The sequence below is a fragment of the Haliotis rubra genome, unplaced genomic scaffold (assembly GCF_003918875.1).
Source record: "Haliotis rubra isolate DU_JTF1 unplaced genomic scaffold, ASM391887v1 Scf44, whole genome shotgun sequence".
Classification (NCBI taxonomy): domain Eukaryota; kingdom Metazoa; phylum Mollusca; class Gastropoda; order Lepetellida; family Haliotidae; genus Haliotis; species Haliotis rubra.
In genome coordinates, this window is record NW_025767124.1 from 1,020,956 (window position 1) to 1,048,773 (window position 27,818).

Below are 27,818 nucleotides of genomic sequence, written 5' to 3' on the forward strand. Positions count from 1 at the left end.
ATACAACAAAAATATGGCCTATCAGTGTGGAGGTATAAAAATAGATCCCGTTTTGCGTTTGTGTTGAATGTAAGCGACGAACATTTTCGCTGATCTCCGCCATATCGCGTCTATTTTCGGCGTTACTATTTATATCTCGTTCTGCTCTGGGTATAAAACTTTGCGACAGCCATTTTCTCGTTACAATTATCTATCTAAACACGGATCCTAGTGACACCCGTCCGATTAACAAACAACACACTCAAGTCAAAGACTTTCTCAGATATGCAGGCCATCAAATGTGTGGTCGTAGGAGACGGGTAAGTCCAACTTCGAACGAAGATCGACATTTTCTAGTCAGGTCAAAACTTTCCTCCATCTTATCATGGCTTTGAACGGGCATTCCATAACTAACTTGAATGTGGGTGTATATGATCGCGCGTGTAGCGTTTATTCTATATTATTAGTTAACAAATGAAGACAGTATTTACTGATGGATAATACTGCGAGATAATTTGCTTGAAAATGATCAAATTATTCCAGCCACGAGCTTTGGGAGCAACACTATTTCATCAACATTTTGCCTTGCCCTACTTGTGGGCCGGCTTACAGGAAGTTGGAGTTGTGGGCACTTCCTTAATTTGGAGAATTCTGCGTGTTGTTATTTGACTTCAGAAGAATATACAAGATAGTATGTGCAATTTATTATGTGTAATATATGTTGATGATATGTATCTGATGTGTGATTGAAAATTACTGTTAATTAACTGACTAAACTGTGCAAAGGTTTGATGGTTGGTAGCAACAAGTTGATCAGTCAACTGATGTGAAGCATGGAGGTGTAAGAAGCTCCTACACATGTTTCTTGCTCGAAACACTTGTATGAATATGTAATGAAAATGCATAAATGAAAATGCAGCCTCCCCACATCAGGAATTAATTAGATAACACCCGAAAGACCATGAAGATGTCAAATAAAGTTAAATTTTACTTTTTGGTTTGATAAAGTTGTAAGTAGGTTGTATCTTACAAAAATGAATTGTTTTGATCTATTAATTTGATCATTGTCTACTAATATTCTCCCTTGTATCCCTTGGAGCTGACTTTTTTTCTCAGCTTATAATTTTACTTTAATATTCCAAGTAACAGCGTGTTATCAGAAGTGTTTTGCTACCAAATAACAACTGATTTTATAAATAATGCCACACACACACACACTAATAACAACTACATTGTGGATGTTCTGGGTTTGAGTTTTGCCCCAGCAATCCATGTTGGCTATACTAAGAGACCAAATGGATGGTCTATTTGGGCTCTGTGACTTGGTTGATTCTTTTTGTCTTTGTACCCGTTACAATGTTGATCATTGCCCACAGGGTTTTCTGGTCCAGGTCTAGTCATCAGGCTGCCCACAGCCATCTATTGTGAATAATATCACTTCAGTGGATATGGTGGAGCCTTTCATCATTGTTGATGTTTCAATGACCAAGTGACATTAGCACCACAAATTAAAATAATGCACTCTTAAGGCAGCTTCACACAACAGACTAAAATTTGACCATTTATGTTTAAAATCACATGTTGACAAAGATATATTGGAGTTGTCAAACATGTTAGCAAACTAATGTTGCCTATATGAAGCCATCTCCAGATACGACATCATGCACATATATTACTTTGGATCAAGGACATCATTATTTAGTTCATCACATGGTATGTTAAAATTAACATAATTTAATCTATATGCAGTTAATCGACACAAGTGGTTATATTTGCAGAATAAAGATTAAGGTTCATGGTAAACTTTTCATGGTAAACTGGTTCATTTTCACATTCAGTTTTTTTAAATGTTGAATTTATTGTTGATATTGAAATCCTCATACCATTGAAGTATTTATGTGCATAGCAGCATTGGTATTCATGGTTTTGCTTTGACTTTAAAAACTAAGGGTTCATATGACAATCTCCTTATGACTAATTTCATGGTTCTTTACAAGAAATCTATGTGTCATGTAAAATAATGATATTGTGTAGTTTAATGGTAGATATAATGATTGCTTTACTCAAAGGAACTTTTTATTTCTTTTTAAGAATTTGGTACAGTGAACATTTTTGTCATCCATTGGGGCACAGCATACACTTTTTCTGTGTCAGTTTTGTATCTATGTGCATGTTAGAAATAACTGCATTATCCTGGTTTTCTCGTATATAGGGACAGTATGTTGCCCTGACCTTTGCCGATATATCAATCCCAAATACACAGTAATGTTTTCATTCCAGTATAGATTTTGAATAAAGAGTATGTATGAAAAGGTGATTTGTTTACTTCCTGTTTGTATACTTACTCATTGGCCATGGTGATAACTTGAAATGGTGACACTGAATGATTGACATATGATAAGCAACACAGATGAGGAAGTGATAAAGATTTTAAGACCTGTCACAGTATATTTTACAAAGCAGTGAACCATATACCAAGTGCATATATCATGATGGGTCACAGCAACCATGGCAAGAGTTCAAGTAGCCAGTGTATGGACTTTAGTAACTCGCAATAGATTCTGCCTTCCATGAAATTTTCAAGTGGAGAACAAAATTTTTGTCACTCTTGTATCATGGCACAACAGTGTCTGTACTGAACCTAATAGTAGTCATTATAACTAACACAAACTTGTCTTTGTGTATCATTTAGAGCCACGGTGGCTGAGGGTCTAGGCATCTGACTTTGTGTGCTGGCGATTAGGTTCCTGACTCTGGGGGTGTGGGTTTGAATCCCTGATGGGACTCGAACCAAAAAGCACTAGAATCTGAACTTTATTAAGAAAGTGTAATCCCAAATATAACATATGTTACATTTGACCACTTTCTAAAATGGCATTGTGTATTTCACAATTTAGACTAGCTATCGATGTAAGTCAGAGATTCATAATCATTAGGTATTGATAGGTTAGCGATATATATGTGAAGTATCTTGAACAAAAATGAAAGTATTGGCGAAAATGTTTTTTCAACATGACTTGGAAGTGGCCCATGAATAGTAACTTTGTGTATAGTGTGTGTAAATTAGAATTTAATTCTATATGATTAGTTTCTGTAAAAAATATAGATAACATGATTTTCATCATGTTCATAATGATAATCATTAAGTTTTCCCATGGAGTATATCTCCGATTATCAGTCTTACTGACCAGTGAATGTACATCTCAATATTTGTTGGGACAGTTCATATACTTCTTGTCCAAGTTAATGTTATTGTTAGCCATGATAGCTGAACTTACACAATCCTAATTGAAATTCAACTAATCCTGCGCTATGGACTTGATTGTTTTTAAGAATTGAATTCAGTTTTTGACTTCAGCTACTATCAAATATAATTCTGTTCAGTTTAGTCAGCTGACAATAATCTATGTAGTGAATATAAAATCGATTTACCATGATGGTAAGGGCAATGTTTTGTGAGGTTTTTGGTCGGTAGCCTTGGAGGTTTTGTCACTCACTATTGTTAATATCCTCTTCACTCTTCCAAAATGTTGCCTGGTTGTATCTCATGTGAAATATGAATTTTGTATATATTTATCATGATAACTGGTTTTTATCATGCTTTAGCAATAAATATTTAGCAATAAATTTCCATGTCATTATCCCATGCAGTGAATTTGTAACACTCTGTGTGGGCTGAAAGACTGAATAGGCCCCCTATAGTTATTTTTGTTGCATTTTGCATAATTCCTAGCATCACATAACATTCTAATGGTTTGACTGCCTATATAACGTGTGTATGGGTGGGTTTGGGATAGGGCTAGCTAAAAAGATAGAAAATCAAAAATATTGTTGATAAGTAAAATTATTAATGGTTATTGATATGCACATTGTATCATCGATAATATCATGTATAAACTTTTGTGGCAAAATAAATCTAATTTGCTCACACAATACACTAAGTTAGGTCTTTATTCATATACTTTTAAATTGTGTTAAAAAGCTGTTGTTTTAGTAATCCATGCATAAATATGTCGCCACTCACCAGTGATGTGAAATATATTCATTTATTTCAGACTTTCTTTTGTACCTTTGCTCATCGTTACTTCTCCAATATTTATCGATAATCGATTGATATTTAGTTATTGATCATTGATCTCCATGATCTGTATCATTGTATCAATAGCCAGTCCTAGTTTGGGGTGTTGTTGGTGATGTTCAGGGGTTGTGTTAGGGACCAGACTGTGGATACGTTGCTGCCCTGCCCATAAGCACTCATCTGCTTAGTAAGGCATGTAAGGAAGCCTTATGAAAGAATTCCCTCACCATAATCTCTTTACTGGAATCAGGTGTGAATCCCTACATCATCAATGCATGTATGGTTATTCCATTCTCAAGAGGTCCCTAGTACCTCAAGTTTGTCCAGAGAGCCAACTACAATAGGGATCAAATGGTCAGGCTGTGTGACTCATCTGATTGTTGCAGTCTTTAACCTTTCAACCTGAATCCTGCTTGTTTTCAGTTACTGGTTATCCTGATCCTGGCTTCCCAAATTTTCTTGTGTCTGCATGACTGGAATATTGTGAACAAAGTTGACTCACTCACTCCAAGATAATATTCAGAGTTTAAAGTCAGCATAAGTACAATTGTCTTGTAAAATTTAAGTAGTGACATTTTAGCATAGAGTTTCATTTTTGCTATTAGTATTAGGTGGATGGTGACTCAGTTGCAGATCATTTAAGTTCCAAGTAAAAATAAAGTTACTTTTGACCCCGAATTACATGATGACTTAATATTATTTCATGTGTATTTAGGGCAGTATTGCTATCATACCAGCCAATAACTGTTGCATGTTACTATACTAAATCTCTTCCTGCTTGTTTTTTCAGAGCTGTTGGTAAAACATGTCTCCTTATCAGCTACACAACAAATGCTTTCCCCGGCGAGTACATCCCAACAGTGTAAGTATACACATTATTTAAGTATTATCATATGTTCATTGTTTTGTATTGATGCTCATGCTGTTGATCACAGGATTGTCTGGTCCAGTTTTGATAAATTTACAGACCACCACCATATTGCTGGAATATTACTGAGTGTGGCGTAAAACTAAACCCACTCACTCACTCATTGTTTTGTAATCATTTTACTTTCATATTTTTGTATATTTTAAGTGTTCACCATGCCAAGAAGTATAGAAATTATTGAATTCCAGAAGATATATTACATACAATTGTTGTACGATCATCAGAGAAAACAAAAGTTGAATAAATCATTAATTTGAACTCCCCTTTACATGTAAAGATCCGGGTTAGAATTGGTCTTATGATGTTGATCACTGGATTGTCTGGTCCAGACTGGATTATTTACAGTTAACCTGATTATTTACAGGTTAACCTTCTTACCTTTAATTGCTATGGTGCAAACAGTAGTACATGGCCTGTGCAGTATTAGTGTTATGTCATTTTAAAAGAGACATTAGTTCAGGAGTCATACAGTATTCAAATTAATGGTATAGTTTGGTCTCTAACTTCACTCAGTGATTATATTTTTTTGAAAAAGTAAATCTAAGCATCATCGCTGTCATGCTGACAATTGTTTTTAAAATTACTCATCCCAAATCTGACTTGGACTTACTGACAATTTATTACTCATATTTTAGAATCATATCTGATCCTAATTTAGTAACATTATTCATTCTTAATCATTACACTTGTAATAGTTTAGGTCTTTTGTTTGAATGTGGTATCATTACGATCGAGTACTTCACATGAAGTGTTTATGTGATAGTAGAATTGTTATTGTTGTTTTGATAGCGAAAAGAAGCGTATATAATACTAATACTATATATGACTAATTTGTTTGTTGTATACATCCAGTATGGCTTGTGGGATTATTTTTTCAGTTGCAAAATAGTTTTTCTAGTATGTTTGTTATAGACAGTATATGTTGTGTACAGCAACAACAACAGCATGTATAACAGCTGCTCTATGCGGGTAGCATTTGAAATGTGTGAAATGTTGATTGCAAATGAGACATGTTAAAAATTGGAAAACAGGTTTTTGACACATACTTAATTACGAGGAATGTAGTCATGATGTTTCATTGAAAGAGGACTTTGTTCTTGGAAGTTTATATTTATATTATTTGACTCATGTCAGATTTGCATGTTGATGTATTTGGCAGGAAGCCAACTGCATCCCTGCACATGATCAGCTTAATTTATCAAAATAATCAGGATAGTATGTTGCCACGTTATTTCCCTTGCATTTTATATGCTGGTGCTTAGAAACCTTATTAGATTATTAACATGCAGGAAGGAACTGAGTGCCTATAATAAAGACTGAACAACTTGTCAGTTGCTAGGAAGTACTGAGATAGTTCTGGTTGGAAATCTGGTTGTATTTTTGATATGAGTAAACTGCCACATTAACATGTTAATCAACAGTTTCTGGAATGGAAATTGGAATAAAAATATTGATCAGGTATTGATTATTTTGGTGCAAATGTTTGTGTGTGTTCAGTATGTAGTGATAATCATGAAGATATCACCATAATTTGTTCATTAACACCACACAATAGCTGTTTTTTTAAGCATCAACAATAGGGGTGTCGCGATACTGATCGATGCATCGATACATTTTTACTGTCGATACGATACGCGATACATGCTTGCGTGTATCGATTCCTATTTTAAAACTTTATCGATTCAAATTTTTATGCTATATCCATCTCCTTCAAAGTCTTGATAGTAAAATTATACGAGACCGCTTCGATAAATAGATGTAGCTAGCTTTACTTAAAAAAATAGGTTGGAAACTAGCAGCTTTTGTGATTGGCTAGACTATTTTGATGGACCAATCAGCGAGTGCGTACGTTGCCGGTAAGGTAATGCTATGAAAAGGCGCGAAAATTATGTATCGCGATACGTATCGTATCGTGACCTTAAAATCGTGATACGTATCGTATCGTGAGATTGGTGTATCGTGACACCCCTAATCAACAAGTGGTAAAAGTAGGGGATTGTGATCATGATGATCAATATGATGAAAATCTAATGTTAAGTAATAGATACTTTGTATTTTCTTTGACAGAGTTTCAGATATTTTTTCCCGTGAGTTATTGAGAGTCAAACATTAGTAATAATAGATGAAAACCTGCTTGGTTCTAACCCCAAATTTAACTGTTACGCTGTATTTATTATACCCATATGTTTTGTTTATTCCATAAATTTTGTTGTTTGTATCAAGGTTCCACATATATGTTGCTGTTTATTATAATTATCACTTCCGCCATCACATTGCTACAACCTTGAGCACAGTTTGAACAATTTGTTACTTCCTCAGTACCAGGCCCATTGATTGAGAACAAGTATTACCGACCTCAGGGTATGATGCTTCATAATTCTTGAGCAATAATGTGTTAGTAATATCTCAATGCACATTCACTGTCACTGTTTTCAAAGGGAAGTAGCCAGCAGGCAATTTCCCCTTATCTGACAAAGCGTTTGATCTCGTAACTGGATAAGCATTGGCAGTACAAGTTGACCCACATCCCTCATTTTGGAGGTATTGTCTTGGGAAAATGAAGACATTTATCTCAACGGGAAATGTATGTTCAGTTTCTTCATGTTGATGGGAGCTTCAAGTGACATCCATCCTTGTGCATGTTTTGCTGGCTTGTGTAAATGAATAGAGGGCGATGTAGATGCATTTCCTTCTTCTTTTTTCACAACACTACATTATAACAGAGTGTTTAAATGTTTGAAGAAATTATAAACACACTGGTTAACTGCTGATTTTATATTAATTTTGATCTGTATGAATATTCAAAAGTAAGTATGTATGAATGAATGAGGGAGGCTCAAATTTAATGAATTTGTTTCCTTTATGAAAGCAAAGGCTACTTGAGACTTGACCTACATTGTGATAGAAGTCCTTGTATTATCACTTAGTCTTGCCTTTCATGATGTATCTGCTAGTGAGTGGTTATCAAGAAACCTATCATTATCTATTTGTCAGGAGCCAGTGGCTACATGTCTTAATCTTAGGATGGGTTTGGCAATTTAACAATGATTAACCTTATTTCAACCAGGAACATCAATGTCAAATAGTTTGTTACTATCAATCAGTGATAAACCTACAATTGTTAGTGCGTGAGTCCTGGGACTCGCTCTGTTAAAAAGAAGAAGAAAGGAAAATATCAGCTTGTAAAACATTATTGCTACTACATATCATACACCATTTGAAAGGTCTAATCCTAGGTACTGTTTATAAATATGAAATTTATTTTTTATCATATTATTCAAATAATACAACTACAACTTAAATAAGTTCATTTTAATAAAAATGCAAGCTTACACAATTATAATGTCCGGATAAACCACGATTTTATTCTTCAGTTTATTCAATTTGTTTACTTATTTCCACGAAACATCATTACTTTGCTGTTTAACTTTGACAACTTTGATATGGGCACATTGCCGAAGCATCAGTCCGAGAAAGCATGCATGATTAGTGAATATGTATGCATCCACAGGACATACATGTATAATATTTGTCAGTCCTTTCAAATTTTCATGTGTATATTACACAGGACGCGCGGGTAGATTTATCCCTGATCAATATGAACACAGATGACTGTCAGCTTTATGTAAAATACACCAAAACAAAGACTTTTACTGTTAGTATGTCTATGAGTGGTCAGTTGTAGACTGAGTGAATATGGTTTGACACTGCTTTCAGCAATATCGCCTCCGTGGTGTAGTGGTTAGAGCGTCCGCCCGGAGAGCAGAAGGTCGTGGGATCGATCCCCGACCGCGTCATACCATAAGACGTTCAAATATGGTACTTGTTGGTCCCTGCCTGGAGTCAGTATAATGTGTCTGAGTGGTGTATTCATGCTTCACTGCGGCATGGTATCTCAGTGGGCTAGCACTATAAAACCAGATTCAGTCTGGGCTAGTACAAGCCGCCGCACATACACATACATATACACACGCATACACGTCGTCATATGAGCGAAATATTCTCAAGTACGACGTAAACCCAATTTCACCTCACCTCACCTTCAGCAATATTCCAGCATTATCAGGGGGGAGGACACAGAAATGGCCGTAACACAAAACCATGTGGGGAATTGAACCTGTGTCTTCGGAGTGACGGGTGAATGCTTTAAGCACTATGCTACCCACTGGTTGTCAGTTGTAGCAGCTCAGGCAATGAAATATAGTATCTGCACTCCTCTTTATTTGTTCTTACTGATATCCGGGAATGCGGTGTACCCAAGGATAACAATATGTATGTAGTGTGACCACCCTGGTTTAAATTGAGTATTCTGACAATGATTTACTACGGTCAATACTATAAACAGAAGTAAATGAAACTTTCCATGATAGACCTAACAGCGTGTACTTTTTGGTATGGCCTATTTTGGAAACTCGTAAATATAGTGTTAGTTATCTGTTCCCAATCACCACCAACTTACAAAGATAAACATAATAAATATCCACACTCCGCAAAAATGTATCTCGCCCCACAAGATAAAGTCGTACGCTTATCAAGGGGGTATGTAAATTGGCAGCAGAAAGCTGGATCTTTGAAGCCATTTCAACCATGGGTGGGGGGAAGTGACCTATTTGTCTAAAATACATCATAATTACCCTGTTGATTGCCCCAGCTAATGTGTGACATGCTAGGGAGGAAGTATTGACCTGCCTGTGACCTGCAGACACGTGTCTATAGTGTATGTGAAGCCTGTCTATCAAATCCTGATGAATCATAAAATCTCACATCGGTAGTGCAAGGCCAGCTTTATGTACATGAAAGAACCGAAAACTGCTTTATTTTCTACTTCCCTCACTGGGTGATTTTATCTATATTGAATTTATCTACATTTTTATCATGTATTTTCATGAGAAATGAATGAGGCTGCAGATGGAATGAAAGGCCATAAAAAAAGTATTTTGAATCTTTTGTTTAGAATAGTGACAAAAGATATTCGTCAGTAGCAATGAATCATACCAATTAGGCCTAAATGAATCCACACTCGCTTCTTTTTGAGCTCTAAGGACTTCTGTAAAGTAAATATATTATCTGTACATTATGTCTTGTCAGATGAGTACTTTATGCCTGTGTGTTTATGGCAGGTTACGCATGGCTGGTCACATGGCATCTGTTAGACATAATGGGCTAGGGGCTAGGTTTAGGAGCGGTTGCCGTTGGAACTCACCCTTCAGAAAATTGATGCACAGGGGATTGTTTTGTTGCGAGTTTTTGCCACATGCCATATTATTTTTGACACATGCTGAAAGGAACAATCAGTTGAGAATATACAAACCTGATTGTTGTACTAGATTTATTACTTTTTGGATATGAATACCTTTTAGCATATTCTTTAAAATGAATACCTACAGTTGACTGTTTAGACAGTAATGGAACTGCACAGACTTAAGTAGGCTAGAGAACAGAACCATTACCGTGTAGAATGTTGGGATTTACGTTGGCTGGTTGTCTAGACGTTGAATAATTGTTATCCAAAATATCCTTAAGATGATTTGATAGTGTATGTTGTGTCAGACTTTTCAATAATCGTGATGTCATGATGACATTTGTCGCCAGTAAAATAATCACTTTTTGAACTCAAGAGTGTTGGTGTTAAAAAACAGGTTGACACACCTTGTTTCAGTGATAGACAGTGTTGTTTCTTACAAAGTATATTTCAACCGTCTTACCATGCCACCTTATACAGATTTCTTTGCAAAAAGTAAACAATGAAATTTCATGTATATAGATTGGCATAAGAAATTTTGTACATCAGAATAGACTCATGCTTACTATGTGCATGATCTGAAAACATGTAATTTTGAGTTGAAACGAATGACACCATTAGAGCCTCAGCGAGATGTGAGCTTGTGGAAAATCTAGACTTGCTTCATAAAATGTGATTAAAGTAAGCATTGATAGTGAAACTGATAGTTTTTTGGTGACTAAATTGTGGAGTCCATGATGGTTCCTGACATTTTATTTAGGGAAACTTTGATAATCAAATAATTTTTTTTTTTCAACATTGGAGTTCTAATGTGATATGTGATGAGGCCCCTATGCTTCTTATTTGTTTTTTATCTTATAATCCCAAAGAAAGTACACACATTTTTGAAAGAATATTACATTTTACTATTTTCTTAATTCCCAGTCAGTCCATTGATTAAAGACTTTTTAATAGGATCAAATGCTTAAATAAGGGCCATGCTGGCTAGTAAATGACTTTTGTGACTGGAGCTAAGTTGCTAATCCTATTATTCTCCCAGACCCTCCAGCATTCTTCCACTTTTTACTTCCCCTCCCGGTCACAGCTCAGTGACCACATTGCCCCCAGCTATGCTGATATGTTGGACGACCAGGTGCTAGCCATACACCTGAATCCCAGGTCTCACAGCCACCAGCCAAATCCATTACAGAAAGTTTACAGGTGTTCAACACTTCACCCAGTTTGATTTCCGAAAACACTTGCTGCAATATTGCGATAACGTTATCACAGTTTTTCTCATCAACTTGTCATGAAGAAGTCTTTAACATAGGCGGTTCCTGCCCTCTGTAGAGTATTTAGAACAGATACTATTAGAACCAGAGATTGAAATAGCTCCCTGTCTGCTACACTGAGGCCAAGTAACTTGTCTGTCTGGATAGGTGAAATTTATACATACTTGCCCAACTGTCTAGTTGTAATTTCATTAATTGACTGACAATTTTGAATCAGACATTGATCAGTGACTTTTACCATTACATGACATGACATTTTACATTAGCTTCCTCATGAATATTTAGCTGTACATGTCAGATTCAGAGAAATCTTAGAAAAAAAAAGATTATCATTTTATCCACTACAGCAGCTGATTATAAATTTTGGCCTGCAACGTTCAACATTGTCTTGTTACATTTACTGGTCACAGTCTGCCTGGCTTGTTGAGAGTAAAACAATATTTCAGACACTGATTAGCCATTGTAGATAAGAATCCTGATAAATGCAGTGTTCACGAATAGCGTCTGACCCTCCCTCCCTCTGACAAATCCGGCAGATTCACCAACGGTCAGACAGAAGTCTACAACCCGCCGGCCCCAGTGTCTGACTGCATATTTCACAATGACTTTGACAGAAGTTGCTATATGTGACATGTGACACTTGTTTGCTGTTTATAAATCTTATGTTTGTTAATAATTTCAATGTCAGTTATAAGAAATATTAAATCTGAAATGTGTGTTTAATTTTATTCTATGGGTCCTGTGCATTTTCAATGGGTCAGACAGACATCTGAAACTTACAGGACCCAATGTCTTGTGACTTTGAAACACCATTCGCGAACACTGTAAATGAAACCGTGGTCATGATGTCAAGCACTGGATTGCTTGGCCCAGACTCTAATAGTTACAGACTGCTGGATTTGGCTGCATATTGCAGAGTGCAGGGTTAAACAACAAACACAAAGTTCTTAATATCGTCATAAACAAGGTTGTTTCAGACAAGTCAACTCCCATGTTCTTGAAGAATGTCTCAGAAATGATAAATGTCTCACTACCTATCGAAGATAAATTTGAAATGTGAAACTAATCCTTAGATTTGATGTATCAGTTTTAACCCTTGACTTTTGCCATGGTCAACTATGATGTAATATTGGCTGTTGCTGGTGAGTGACCAACTTGACCCCAGGAAGCAAAGACAATGTGTGAGTGACAGTGATAAAGCCAGAGCCATTCATTGTATGAAGAAATATTGGTTACCATAGTAGCAGGCACTTGTCACCCTTTACGTCAGTAATAGTTCACTGATAGTTTACTCAGCGATTGTACCAGATACTAGAGGATGCTGGAAAACATGTTTAAACCATTCAATATAAATGCTAAACTCAGTGATCTGCCAAAATTAAAACGTTTGTAGCTTTTTGAAATTTGGCCCATTTTGTAAAGACATTTGACGTAAGAAGCCAGGCATATAGACTTGATTTCTTGTTGCCAGAAACTGTTGTCTCAGATAACTTGACAACTGTAGGATCTATTCCTAGTGACAATTTTTGAATTTCTTCATACAGATTTTGATGAATGATGACAAATTTGGTTCATGGACTGTTGCTCAAGCTAGTTCACCAGTGGTCAGGCAGATTGATCTGTAGGTCAAAGGTTACATGATGGCTGAAATGACTTTGGCAAGTTCCTTGACAATAAATCTGACATGTAGAGATCTTTTAATCCATATTCATTGATATTTTGATATATAGTTTCATTGAATTATGTTTTCAGACATCAATATCTATTGCGACTACTCACGCTGAATCGAGGAGTGTGGCCTAATACAGGCATTGTAAATATTCAGCTCGTGGGTGGTTATATTTAAAATAAAGGTGTCTTATATATAGTAATTTCTTTATAAACTAAATAAAAGAACTTTCAAAAGGAATTTTGTTAAAGAGTAGTATGGTTGAGATAAGAACAAGTTCCATGGCTTTGTTTTTGGGCTGGTGGGCTAGCCTGGTGGTTAAAGCGTTTGCTCATCAAGGCCACCAGGTCCGGGTTCGATTCACCACATGGGTACAATGTTTGAAGCCCATTTCTGTTGTCCCCTGCTGTGATATTGTTAAAAGTGGAGGAAAACTAAACTCACTCACTCACTGTTGTGTTGTTTGTTCCAGGTTTGACAACTACTCTGCCAATGTCATGGTAGATGGGAAACCCATAAACTTAGGACTATGGGATACTGCTGGCCAGGAGGATTATGACAGATTGCGACCCTTGTCATACCCACAGACTGTATGTACCATTCTTACATACATCATTATCTTCCCACTGATAATATAGTGGGGATATTGTACTGTTGACCAACATTCAACCAACCCTTGTCATACCCCCAGACTGAATGCCCATTCTTACACACACCTTATCTACCCACTGATAATATAGTGGGGATATTTTACTGTTAACCAACATTCAACCAACCCTTGTCATACCCCCAGACTGAATGCCCATTCTTACACACACCTTATCTACCCACTGATAATATAGTGGGGATATTTTACTGTTAACCAACATTCAACCAACCCTTGTCATACCCCCAGACTGAATGCCCATTCTTACACACACCTTATCTACCCACTGATAATATAGTGGGGATATTGTACTGGTAACCAACATTCAACCAACCCTTGTCATACCCCCAGATGTAGTAACATTCTTACACACCTTATCTACCCACTGATAATATAGTGGGGATACTGTACTGTTAACCAACATTCAACCAACCCTTGTCATACCCCCAGATGTAGTAACATTCTTACACACCTTATCTACCCACTGATAATATAGTGTGGATACTGTACTGTTAACCAACATTCAAACAACCTTTGTCATACCCCCAGATTGTATGTAGTAACATTCTTACACACACCTTATCTACCCACTGATAATATAGTGGGAATACTGTACTGGTAACCAACCTTCCCAGTCTCTAACACTTATCAGTCTGTGTTTGTAATATACTGAGGGAATCAAATAAGGGAACACCGCATCACAGCTTTATTCAAAGCTGATGATGAAAACTGGAAAATATTAAAGGAATGCTTGAATTTTCCTGTGTTCCTTTATTTGTTTCTCTCAGTATATCATGTCTATATCCGAGACAAGGATCACTTATCAACAAGATTAGGTAAGCTTGAACATGTCAGTTATGTAATTCAGTTGCCATTTTGAAAATCTACTGATGTTATTAATATTTATCATTCATTGATAGTATAGGGCCATAACATGAAGGACTATTCTACCTTTAATCTGCATCCCTGCTGATGGCATTGAAACTAGTGTCTAATTTCTGATGAGTATGTGAGATTCCTGTGTATGTGAATCCAGCACGGACTAACCAGCTGTTGTTTGTTTTTCAGGATGTCTTCCTCATCTGTTTTTCTCTTATCAGTCCTGCCAGTTTCGAGAATGTGCGAGCAAAGGTAAGGCAGTGAAGACAGAAGTGCCATCATTTTGTCCATGGTGTATCAACACCAGGCTGCAGCTATATGGTGGTGTCTCCCCAAATAAAACCTCTGTATTTCAGTCTGGGGAAAGAATGTTTAGAAAGAATTAATACTAAATAGTGCAGTGGTTTGGTAAATGTTCTATAAATTAAAGTTTCAGGTGGTTTCACTTGAAAATTGAACAGCATGAGTAGTGGTTTTGTGAGAGATGATCTAAAATGTTTTACATATCTTAGGTTCTGTACAGTAGCCTGTTTATTGGCTGCTAGTAACATTTTCAGAAGGCTAGTTGAATATGGAAGCCCAATAGAGACTAACTGTTTTATATTCCATAAGTGCCTAGGGATTCTGTAAAATGTTTATTTGTTGGTGAAATCAAACATTTTAGATGATAGATGTGCTGAAAAAATGTGTTACAGGAAAGAAATAAGATTGGTCAACAGTGAGTGCAAACTATACATTCCTGAACATAAGACTGGACCCCTCAGATAATGGCGTGCCTTGTATGTTTAGTAGTGGTGGTCCGATTAATTGAAATAATCGAAGATTGGTCGCAGTGACTAAACGACCAAGCAATCAATCATGTTTTCTCATATTGAAACACAAACAATGCTGGAACACTTGTTTTCATTAACAAAATATTTCACAAGGCTGGTTTTGTCTGTTACATTTCATAAACACTACAAACTCATTCCAAGTCATGATTGAATTTTTTTATCTTAAAGAGTCCGAAAAATTTATGTTCATAACATACTAGTCATCCTTTAAAGATGTGGAATTTTGCCCCAAAACCCCAAAGAACTACATGTTTCTTCCTTATTTTTGTGTGCATAATCAAATTTCATAAATAACACTAACCAATTATTTTCGATGATTGATCTGTTGTAATGAAGCAATCATCAATTATGAGATTTTAACCAATTCCCAACACTAATGTTTAGCCACAAATCCAAACACAAGTCTTGTATAGTTTTGTTGAGTTGTGCAAGTTCAAATTTAAGGACAATGTATCAGTAAATATTATGACACTATAATCTCCTGAAGATGATACTGACAGCCATGTAAAGAATAGTGAACTCAAAATTGTGTAGCACTGACAATTTAAGACATGGTCTCTTGGTGTTCTGGATAGTTCAGATAAAATTTAATCCTGAGACCAGACCAATTTTATTTCTTGTTTTACGGATCCACCTGTCACATGTTTTCTAGAATTAAAAAAAATAATTTAATTTTCCCCGCTCAAAATTTCAATCCTGGTGTTTTTATGGGCCAAAAATGTAACTTACAAGGAAATATTTTTTGCCCCATATACACTTCATAAATTGCCAAAAGTAAAATATTTTGAGTAGTTAGAAGGAATATTACTTTGACTGGTGATTTTATTTTTATTTTTTTTTCCTCCTGCCTTTAGGTTTTCTGAGGATAAAAATCCGTAAACCAAGAAATAAAATTGGTCTGGCCTGAATTAAAATTATTTTGTGTGGGTTTTTTTTATATTCACTCATTAAACTCTGATTTTTGTTGCTGTCACAATGTATTGTTTGAAGTCACAGTACTTGACACACGAGATGACAAATCTCCAAACCAGTTAACATTAAACCAAATGATAAAGGATAGGCTGTAGCTGTTGGGGATCAGAGCAAGTCAGTGTTTGTAATTATTACCTTGTGTGGCAGACAAATCTTTATCTTTATCTCTTTAGCTGTAGAACCAGTTTATATAGTACGATGTTATATTTGTATACACCCACTAACTAATTGTAAAAAGACAGTTTTCTTTCTCAACAGTGGCACATTGTGAAATACGGTATTGATATTTATGATGAAAGTGGTTTGATATACCAGAGCTCCAGATAAGATTTAGCTCATGTGGGTCCTGTACCCACTGTATTTTTTTGGAGTGGGTATTATTAATGTTGAGTGGGTATTTCATTTTCCGTTACCCGCTGCTTTCAAACATGTGCGTATTTCAGACATTTTACTCACCTAAGTATTATGTGACTGAGTAAGTTTACTAAGCAGGTATGTCCTGCCTTATGACTATGTCATACCTAATCAAAACCAACTTAAATATAATGGAAATGAGTTCATAAAAAATCACTCATCCTAAATGGACAGTACAGCACTTGTCCTATACTAACAGTACAACTTGATAGCAATCGATGTCTTTTTCATTACGCAAGCGATTTTTATAAATATATTCCGTACGCATTTGTTTTAAACTTTTTTCGTATCTAACATTTTAAATGTGTAATTGGTACGCAACAATTATTTTTTAATGCGTAATTGGAAATTTTATATGCATATTTTACCCGGATATGCAGCTTATCTGGGCCTCTGATATACTTTAGGTTTTAGATCTGACATTACTGGAAGAGATGTCAATTAGACAGTAATAACTGTACACGTTTCCCCAGCACATAACCCTAATCTGCCATCTATCATACCCTCAGTTTTAATTGCCTCATTATCATCATTAATTATAATTATACATATCATTATGGAGGGATAAGGTCACTGGGTGTTTCGGGGGAGGTTACACTTGTTTCAAGAGGAAATCATAACTTTATAATAATTTCATTTTGGATAGAAATATCAACTTCTGTACCAGTTCATGTCACTCATTAGGAGAAATATATCTTAGCAAATCTTTCATTCTTATCTATATTAATGAGCGATGCCTTTTTAAAAAGATCAAGACCTTGATCTAGAGAGCATACATATGCATGATATGTTTTGAATTATCATCAAGATGGCAGTAATCAGAAATTCAGGCTTTCAGATGGGTTCTTTTTCCATGACTTGGATGATTCTCATAAGAAATGTACCAAAGATTATTTAAAATTTTGGTAATGAAATAGAAGAAAATCATGTTAAATTTGATTGTAATATGAATATGTCCTGATGCCATTTATGATGTAACTGTATCACTGACAGTGTTAATTTGCATATTTACTTAGAAGATGTCTATTATTGTTACTATGGTTTCATTTAAAGTACAGTTGCAGCTTATGTTTGTGTAATGTTACTGTTTGTTACATGTATTAAGTAAAGTTGTCGCATTTAGAGAAGCAGCTTGTCTTGTCAATCATGCAATGGGGAAATCATAGCAAACACATTTTGCTTTACATAGTGAAATATGTGTACAAAGGCTACAGATTAACTGCCTTTTACCTTTATATTGTGCAATGACTTTCATCTTTGCGGATAGTGTGCACACATTGAGATAGAATATTTTTTTGATAAGCCTGATTATTGATCTGCCTGAGTACTTAACATCTGACCTGTCCAGGCCCTCAGTAACCAATACTTGTTGTACGAGGTGACTTGATAGAGCATGTGTGGATTGTTGCTAATGATATCAGTTGGAAGTTTTTCTTGTCCTGACTGGATTACATCATGGCCACCTTCTTATAGCTGGAATATCGCTGAGTGTGGCATTAAACAAATATCAAACAAGTACAATGTCACCCAAAACTTTCTTCACTGAAATACAACTTCTTCTTTCAGTGGTACCCTGAGGTAAGCCACCACTGCCCCAACACTCCGATCATCCTTGTGGGCACCAAGCTTGATCTACGAGAAGACAAGGAGACAGTGGAGAAACTGCGGGAGAAGAAGCTATGCCCAATCACCTACCCACAGGGACTAGCAATGGCAAAGGAGATCGGGGCTGTTAAATACCTTGAATGCTCTGCTCTCACACAAAAAGGTCTAAAGAGTGTATTTGATGAGGCAATTCGAGCTGTGCTCTGCCCCAAACCCAAGGCTAAGAAGAAGGGAAAGTGCAGGATCTTGTGAGCTGGGCTTGTATTGTGGAAGGAATTCTTTCATGTAAAGCTATATACATTTTATATCATGCACTGCATGGGTTTTGTCATTGAGTCTGAACATCCCTCTCTCATCGCCCTGTAATATACAATATACATTGATCTTTAAGTAACCGTCTCCATCATAGTAGAATATGTGTACAAATTTATATATAGTCTTGTTTTTAAGGTGTTAACGAGATGTATATGTACAGGGCCTGAGCCTGATGTCCACAAATGCTGTATAGAGTAGTAACTTTTGGAAAGCAACCCTTTTGTAAATTATTCTTTTGTATTGACTGAGTAGGGTTTATCTGCCACAGTACCGAAGGTTGTTATCCGGTGTTAGAGGACGTGATTGGTCAAGTGTTGGCTTCAGGTTCTTTGTATAGAATTTTGAAAGTAAAATTGAGGATCAGCTGAGATGTGCCTTATAAGATGTTCAGGGCTGGAAGCTTTGTGTTGCCCACTTTACAGAAATATCAAAGTGTAATTTTTCAAGCCAATAGCTAATTATTAATCGCTAGAATATTATCTGGGACTTTTTTTACATTTTTAATTTAAGCTTAAAGCCAGAAACAATTTCCAAATTATCTCAGGCTTGCAGGTAGTTAAGAATGCCTCCACTTCTATCACCAGTTCATCATTTGAGAAGTCATATTTTCTAATTTTAGAAGGAAATGCTATTTTGTCTGCAGTTTTATCACTGATATAATGTTGATGTACCTGGACACATATCTAGCAATTAATTTTGAGTTATCAGTCAAAAGTTCTAAAATTTGTACCACCACCATTAAACAATTCAATCCAGACTAGAGCCCCTTCTAGGCATTTCTTTATGCTGATAATATCTTGCCATCTCTGAATATTCAACATCTATTAAACCAGTCAATTGAAACTACTGAGACTCTGCATGTCCTAGTAAATAATACATTCTGCTTTGGCAGTATTTAGTGTTTGATCCTCCTTCGCTATTGTGGGTGTCTATTTCTTCTTGCAAGTATATATATATTGCTGCATCACTCTAGCTTTGAGAATGTGCTTATTGTAGATACCCTGTTAAAAGTACCAAATATCAAGTGAATTATAACAAGTTGAGTGATGTTATGAACAATGTGTTTGCGAGACGTTGTTCCTTTGCTGTACATATTTATATTAAAATTGTGAACCATTATCGGAAAATTACTTGATCTTGACGCTATGATCATAACAGAATTTCTGTTAACCGTTTCTAAAAAAATTCATCTTTCAGGAGTAGGGACCAAATGTTTGCAGTTTGGTGCAGATGGAACAATTTTGGATGTTTGGAATTAAAAAGTCAATGTCGTATGATCAAATATATGTAAGAATGTTAATGTAACTATTCCTGAATTCAAAGAGACATAGTTTGGATTAAGTACAGTGCCACTTGTTTTACAAAGACTTTTGAAGCACAATTTTCTGTTTAATTATTGTACATTTTCTATTTATGGAAGTGATTGTTAATTTTATGTGTAAGCAGCTGTTGAAACTATGAATGTGATAATTTTTAACAGATTAGAGGTTTATTTGAGGTTGTCTCAAGTAAAAGAATGTTTGGCATGTATACTTACTCAGTGATTGTGTTAGAAGGAAATAGTCTGTACATGTTGTACTGATTTGTAAAGAACAGTAAGCTCTTATGTAGAAGTCTTCCTTTGGTAATATTTGTCAAAGTGTAATTTTTGCCGCAGCTGTTAAACATTGGTAAGGAGCGTTGTATTTTGCAGCAATGTTTTTTTATGAACTGTAAAGTGTAAAGCTTAACTTTGTACTATGAAATATAGTATTCAGTCACTGTATGTATCGATATGATGTCCTTACCACAGACAGATAAAAGAGAAAGGCATTGTGCGAAACTATTTCACAGTACCATTGAGTTTGCTAAATTGTTTGCTGTTAAGCCAGATGTAGTTGTGTCACTCCTTAGCTTTTCATACAAGCATAGATAAATAATGCTTTTGGTGATACTTTAGGTCAGAATTGGACCTAAAGACAGTGATTATGACTATAATCAAAATTCCTGTAACCAGTTGAAGGTGAATGTGATGATAAATTATTAAGCACTCTTGGGATATGGTGAAACAGAAAAGATTCAACTTGTCAAATCTCATGGTGTATTTTTTTCCTTTCATTTTTTATGATTTTAGAAAGGGTCAATATATGTTACTGAGATCATATGTACACACTCTCATTTTTTTATACAAAATATTAAAAATATGGATGTTCTATTACTCAGTTTCTTCTCAAATTAGTAACAGGTTACTAATATAAATCTTAGTAATTTGAAAAGGGGAATAGTTTCCATATGCTACAATACTGTTGGATTTGATTTTAGTAGTTCTTTGGAATATATGATCTGTTGAATTTGTCTAGAGATTTTAACTTGGTCAAGTTGGTGTCATCACTGACTTTTTTGTTACTGATTGTGAAGTGTGGCTTTCTTAATGAGCAATTCCGTGTGTAGAACACAGGTCTACCAGCTTAGCAGTGGTGTAGACAATGACGCATCATTTTATTGTGTAAATTGTCACGATTGTACATTCAGCTAGGAGACTTGTGTCACGAAAATGGTATATTTTTGCTAAGAAATTGCATAGTAAATTGTATAAACACCTTCTCAATGTCTTTGTATGGGAACTATTATGCTAACTTGATTAAAAATCTTTCATCTTTACTTGGTGTTACAATTTTTTCTTATCATTCAGTCATTAGGGCTGTGGGATGACCCAGTGGTTTGAGCGTTTGTTTATGATGTTGAAGGCCTGGGTTCAGCTCCCTATTGGGTACAATATGGGATTCCCATTCTGTGTGCTCCTGTGGATGATGTTGAAATAAAGGGGAGAAAATTTACTCTCTCAGTGGAGAATTGTTGCATCGACATTTTAGAACTTGGTGATTAAAGAACTAAACGTTAGACTTTATGGAAAACAACTTCTTGTTTATTGCGTAGAGCAATGTTGTGATTTAGATTCTTACGCTGTTATCAAACTAAAAGTAATGTGTTATCCATAAAGTCATATTCTTAGTTGTTCACTCATTTGACTGACTGACTGACTGACTGAGTTTGGTTTTACGCCGCTTTTAGCAATATTCCAGCAATATCACAGCGGGGGACACCAGAAATGGGCTTCACTCATTGTACCCATGTGGGGATTCTAACCCGGGTCTTCGGCGTGCCGAGCCAACGCTTTAACCACTAGACTACCCCACCGCCCCTCACTCATTGGAAGATATTGTTTATGGTTCTGTCTCACATGTATCTAATTCACTAAACTTTGTACCATCACACAATTTAGTGTGTTCCGTTATGTTGTATGTTCACCAATTGTAATAGAATGGACAGTGATTCCCATGCTAAACTCTTTACAGTGACAGGAGATGGCCTCAAATAGCTGCACAAAGTGTCTTATAACATTTGACATTCAGGGACTTAACTGACTGGATTCAGCATTGCCACTCTACAGCTGAATCACTGCATGTTGGATGATTGAGTCTGGTTTCAAGTCACTTTATTAAATATTCCAGCAACATCATGATGGGGGACACCTGAAATGGGCTTCACACGTACCTATCTTGGTAATTGAAGCCGGTCTTCGGCGTGACGAGCGATCGCTTTAACCACAAGCAGAGGTACAGATAAGCTGCGTATCTGTGTAAATTACGCAAATATTTATGTGAAAACTCAATTCCTATTAAGTCTTGCATACAAGGACGCTTCAATTTTTGTAAATGCTCAATAGATTTGATATTACATGCGTACGCACAAAATAGATTAAATAACTGAGGCATATTAAGAGTTTCTATATCAGCACCTGGACTTGGCAACTTGCAGTCTTTCTGGTTGTTTCTCATATAACAGATCAAATATAAATAACAAACATGTGAACCAACATTTAAACTTTAATATATTTTTACAGTTAATGGAAAATGGCAAAATACCCAATTGCGTTTGAGTAAGGTGGATACAATGTTTTTGGTTACTCAAAGGAACATTAGGATACCCAATTGAGATGAACACAAGCGAGTGCATAACTCAATGACCCAAAAAGTTATCTGTAGCTCTGATCACAAGGCTAGCCCACTGTCCCTGATTATTTTGATGTTTAATACAACACTCAGCAGCTTGAGTTTGAACCAGACAATCAGTGATCGATATTGTGAGCTAGTGTTGCGATAGGATGACACAGTCAGCCATGTCACTAGGGCTGCGCAATATAACCGGTTTACGGGTATTTACCGGTTCAGACATGAAAACGATACGTATTGCGATACGCTGATCGAAAACCGGTATTTTGACATGCATTCGGAAAACTTCGTAACACTCGGAAATCTTCGGAAATTTCCGCTTTTTAAGTTGTTCTTTTCCTTGTTTCATTAGTGCCAAATATTACTTACATTTTTATTTTGTCATGATTAAAAGTTTTTATTAAAGGTGAATCAATCATAGTGATTTTGTTGTGTGTTTGCTTTATAATCAAGCATTAACTCGATTATAAGTAGTTTTTGTTTAAAAACATAATTCTTGCAATTTATTGCAATACATATCGCAATATATGCTTTCGCATCGCAATATATCACAATATGAAAATTCTCTGCAATACCCACCTCTACATGTCATTGACCACCTGATTCATCTTGTCACCATTTACCATGTTTACAATCAGCACTGGGGACTACTTGGGGCCTTCCCTCTCCCTGAATCCCACAGGGGATGGATCACTGCAGGCCCCTGAAAGTAATCATAGTTAATGTATTCAAGCCAGTGTGTCATAGGGATTCTTTATGATTGACAAACTGAACACGGTAATCACTGTGGCCAACTGCAGTTGCAGGTTATGGCAGACAAGAAGTGAGTATAGTTGGTTTAAATAGGGCTGCCTATTGGTATAGATCATAGTGATTGATAATCATTAACAAAGGTCTGATCATTTTTAATAAATATCAAACAAGCAACTTTGAGCAAAAGTGTAGAATTAGTCCATTGAAAAAATTGACATTTCAGGTCAGTGGTGAGTGGTGGCATTTATGCATGGATTGCAACCAAAAAAGTATTCTGAACACAATTTACAGGCAGCTGATGAATAAAGATGTAACTTTGTGTATTGTATGTTTTAATTAAGACCTTATTTCATCACAATCATTTATGTAAGATATTATTGATGACGCAAATTTTCATGAATCTTTCCATCCATGATATTATCCATCTTTTAAGCCAGCTCTTGGTTTAAATTCAAAATGCAACTTTGAAACTAGTTTCAGTTCTGTTGTCAGCTTCTATGAAGGAAAGGGTGAAGTGATTCAGGTCTAGGACACCTACCACTGTGATTAAATCAACAAGTATGAGTATGGTTGACAAATTTAACAGGAGCATGGCAACCCATGAATCAAACCCAGTGTCTGGCATACCTAAGGGGCATAACTCATCACACGCCAAATTGAATGCCAGGGTGACCTGTCTTTTGATGGTCATATAGGGAGAAAAATCCACTGGTTCCATCATGTCACTGTATTTTTCTTGATTTCTCAATTATATTTTTATGGAAATATTGCATGTAAGTTAGAATTAAGCAAAATTAGACACACTGTCTTTTCTCATATACAGATATACAAATGTATATTGGTAACAGTATGTTAATATTAAAGATTAGTTCTTAACTAGCCTGAACCAAAGTAGACTAACTCTTAGTTCCTGAATATATGTAATATTGATAGTAACAAATAAACCCATTTAAATTGAAAAGGAGCCCAAGTGAGTTGGGAGATTCTGACACCTGAGGAAATCAAGACTTGCTTCATTTAGGGCTTTAGCATTTCAGAGAGGGCTTGGCAGTAGGGAACATAATGTGTTTCAGGGATTGTGAGACAGACTAGAACCAAAGGTGTACAGGAAGGTGTTTATGAGTTTGTTATGCAGTGAAAGTTTTATATTTCTAGATCTGTGAAACCACATGGACTAGGAATCTAAATCTGATTGCATGGTCTTCTAATGTAGTAAGCCATTTGTGTGAAAGGCAATATTTATATTGCTTTTGTCCCTATTGTTAACTGTTACTGAACATTTCTTTCTGTTGAGTTCGTAATATTTTATAGAGCTATCTGATGAGCTATGAGTCTTTTCTATAATTAGAGTGCCAACAGAGCAAATTGTTTCTGCAGAGTGAAGAAGGTTCATTTTCCTCAATGCAAAATTTATTCATAGCCTCAACTGTTGTATGAACCAGGAAGTAAAACAGGGATTGCCTGAATTATCAAATGCAGCGATAGTGTGATGTGTGTATGGACAAAGGCTATAGTCTACCATTTGGTGACTATACTGGAACCTAGTTGTCTCCCTTGGAGTTTAATTATCTGGTTAATTTTCCTGTGAATCTTGAACACACAACGGCCAAGACATCGAACTGTCTCTTAGCTGGTTAAGCGACTCTAGACCAGCAAATAATTAGTGATTACTGACAGTGTTTAAAAAAAGTAAAAGTGCCATACGTCTATTTTGTTATCTTGTTTTGAAAAGTTGCATGTCCGATGTCCAATTCCTTAATTTACCCAGGTATTCTACTTTTAACTGATGTAAGAGTAAACTTAATTGTAAACATTAAACCCTTTATTCGGTCACTTCCGGGTATGTTGATGACAAGGACGTTGACATCAGTTATACATGTGAAGGCCTGTAAGATATATCTGGTTACTATGACTACTGTTCGCAGGAAGCAAGTGTTCATGTTACCAACTTGTCATGTATCGGAGCACATTTTGTCGTCCTTGCCATTCTGTAATTATGCTGCCATTGGTTTTATGACTTCTATCGCTCGTAACAGTAAATCCCAGACTGAAAGGGACATGGAAGTCTGAGGGGTTCAGAGATTTACTGCATGTTGACTTTCATGTGAACATTTAGTGCGGTTGTGCACTTGAATCCAACAGTTACGTGGAAGGTAGGTTTTAGGGCTTAACACTTCAACGGTTATATTTATGTTTATTTGAATTGTGTTATATTTCCCCGTTTGAAGGAGGAAGTATCCCCGTGTATTGTGTTTACAGTAAAAATGTTTTTGGTTTTGTTAAGAACAGCAAATTTGAGATCCTGGTGTGATATTTCATGAGCTGGACTTTCAATTAGACAGTGCTGAACCGTTTCTGGTTTAAAGTACTGTCGGAAATGCTAGAAAAATGCTTTTTGACTTATATTGAAAATTCAGAGGTATTACAGTTACTTAAATAACAAATATCACTTTAAGAAGCATCTACCTAATGTAGACCGAGGAAATAAATTTTGAGACATGCCCTAAAATGTGTTTTTACTGATGAAAATACCAAAAATAAGGGGTAGTGGGACGTTATTTGATATAAACATTAACTGCCTGTGTTACGTCATCAGCATGCACGGTATCGACAGGTGATATTGACACCTGAGCACACACGTTCGGGCGAGGGGTCATCTCAATAGATGTTTTCTTCAAAATGTTGAATATGTGTACGTATTGTATACGTATTGGTTATGTAAGGGATCATCTGTGTATGTGTTTGTTTTGAAATAAACATACGAATTAATGTACATTTGAAAGAATCCTGTCACTTGTGTTATCTTATTGATTGATTGTAGAAATGTGCAACGTTTTAATAAATGTTTTGCATGTCAACAGTATATTTCATTGCAAAAATATGGATGTAATTCGGTCAGTTTAATCTAGTTGTGAACATTGGCCAAAGATTTAACGAAGTCACTGGTGTAGCTTCTTTAGCATATATATATTCTTCTTCTCATAAAGTTTGTAGACCGCCCGTCTAAGTACTCCCTTGTCAAAGTTGTCAAGGATGGGTTTACGTCCCGGCTTTGCTTTTGAGACGGTCCCTGTCTTGTCTGATTTGTTTGCAGTATTGTAAACTTGTTGGTAAGACATACCAACAGCTCTACAAGTTCTGTAATAAACCCTTTCTAAACTAATGAAAGGTTTACCTCTGTCTTTCTCAAGCACAGAAAAACCTATAAACCTTTGCAACAATCGACTGCAAATAGTTGGCCATAGTTGACGCTGTGATAAAGATGTGCATGCATGACGGGAAACATATTTATCAAGACTTAAAATTTATATTAATATTTCTTCAATAAAGAAACGATAATTAAGTAAAGTAACACAAACATTCAACATTTATTTGTTTAAGAAAAACGTTAATTTATATTTTTACACCACCTGTATTATTAGCATAAATGTAAAGACTATTTCAGATTTCTGTTGTTGAACTCTGAAAATTTTTTAAGTTGTTGTTTTGGTACCAAATTCTCTCCTGTAAAGTGCCCTTTAAATGCATGGGAATGTTCAATCAATTTAAATTAAATTTTAGGTACACTAGAGGCGAGTTGATATATTGACAACATAGTACATTGATCACCTTTCTAAAGATATTATGGCTAAAAAGCATTTTTCTAGCATTTCCGACAGTACTTTAAGTAACCTTAACTCCCATTCTTTAACATTGCACTAAGGTTACCATAGTGACTTACTATCAACTTAGTGCTTTGTGACAAGAGGCCCAGCTCTGAGGTGCTACGATTTTCTCCCCTCACGAATACCGCAAACCAGTAATCAGGTTCGAATCCCAGATTTGCTATGATTAGGTTGTCAGTACTTAGAGTTTTACCTGGACTCACAAACATGGGGGTCCCGGAGACCCTCAATTATTAGTGTTAAGTGTCCTTCCAGGCAATATGAGGGTCCTGAGAAGTAACGGTTTAGAGAACGGTATGTTGTGATAATGTTTTTAGAGTCTGGAGTGAATCATTGATCACGTGATGGATGAAATGATGCAAGTAAATACTCTGAAAGAAATAACAAAACAGTCAGCAAAGTTCATAGGAACGCAGTGAATTTGATTTTATTTGTACAAAATGGACGCACATTTGCGAGTCGCTTAAAATCCTGAGTACCATAACCATGCCCTATAGGCAGTGTATGAAATAAGGCCCGCTAGCCAGCCCGATGGTCTGGTAAAACTTTTAGATGTTCCATACATATCTTGGTGTCT

The 27,818-nt window shown here is 35.9% G+C and overlaps 1 protein-coding gene across 1 annotated transcript; it reads left to right on the plus strand.

Moving 5' to 3' along the window:
- The first annotated feature begins 126 nt into the window (after positions 1 to 126).
- LOC124289302 (ras-related C3 botulinum toxin substrate 1) lies at positions 127 to 21,471 on the plus strand. The gene is made up of 5 exons (XM_046725910.1): positions 127 to 299; positions 4,848 to 4,919; positions 13,640 to 13,757; positions 14,882 to 14,944; positions 18,478 to 21,471. The coding sequence occupies exons 1-5, from the start codon at positions 265 to 267 to the stop codon at positions 18,766 to 18,768; spliced, it is 579 nt and encodes a 192-aa protein (XP_046581866.1). The 5' UTR covers positions 127 to 264; the 3' UTR covers positions 18,769 to 21,471.
- The last annotated feature ends 6,347 nt before the right edge of the window (positions 21,472 to 27,818 follow it).

Bases quoted from the DNA above. Each gene is read 5' to 3' on its own strand.
- LOC124289302 (XM_046725910.1), top strand. From the start codon at position 265: ATGCAGGCCATCAAATGTGTGGTCGTAGGAGACGG. The intron at 4,920-13,639 runs GTAAGTATACAC...TGTTTGTTCCAG, and splicing joins GGCGAGTACATCCCAACAGT to GTTTGACAACTACTCTGCCA. The intron at 13,758-14,881 runs GTATGTACCATT...TTTGTTTTTCAG, and splicing joins CCTTGTCATACCCACAGACT to GATGTCTTCCTCATCTGTTT.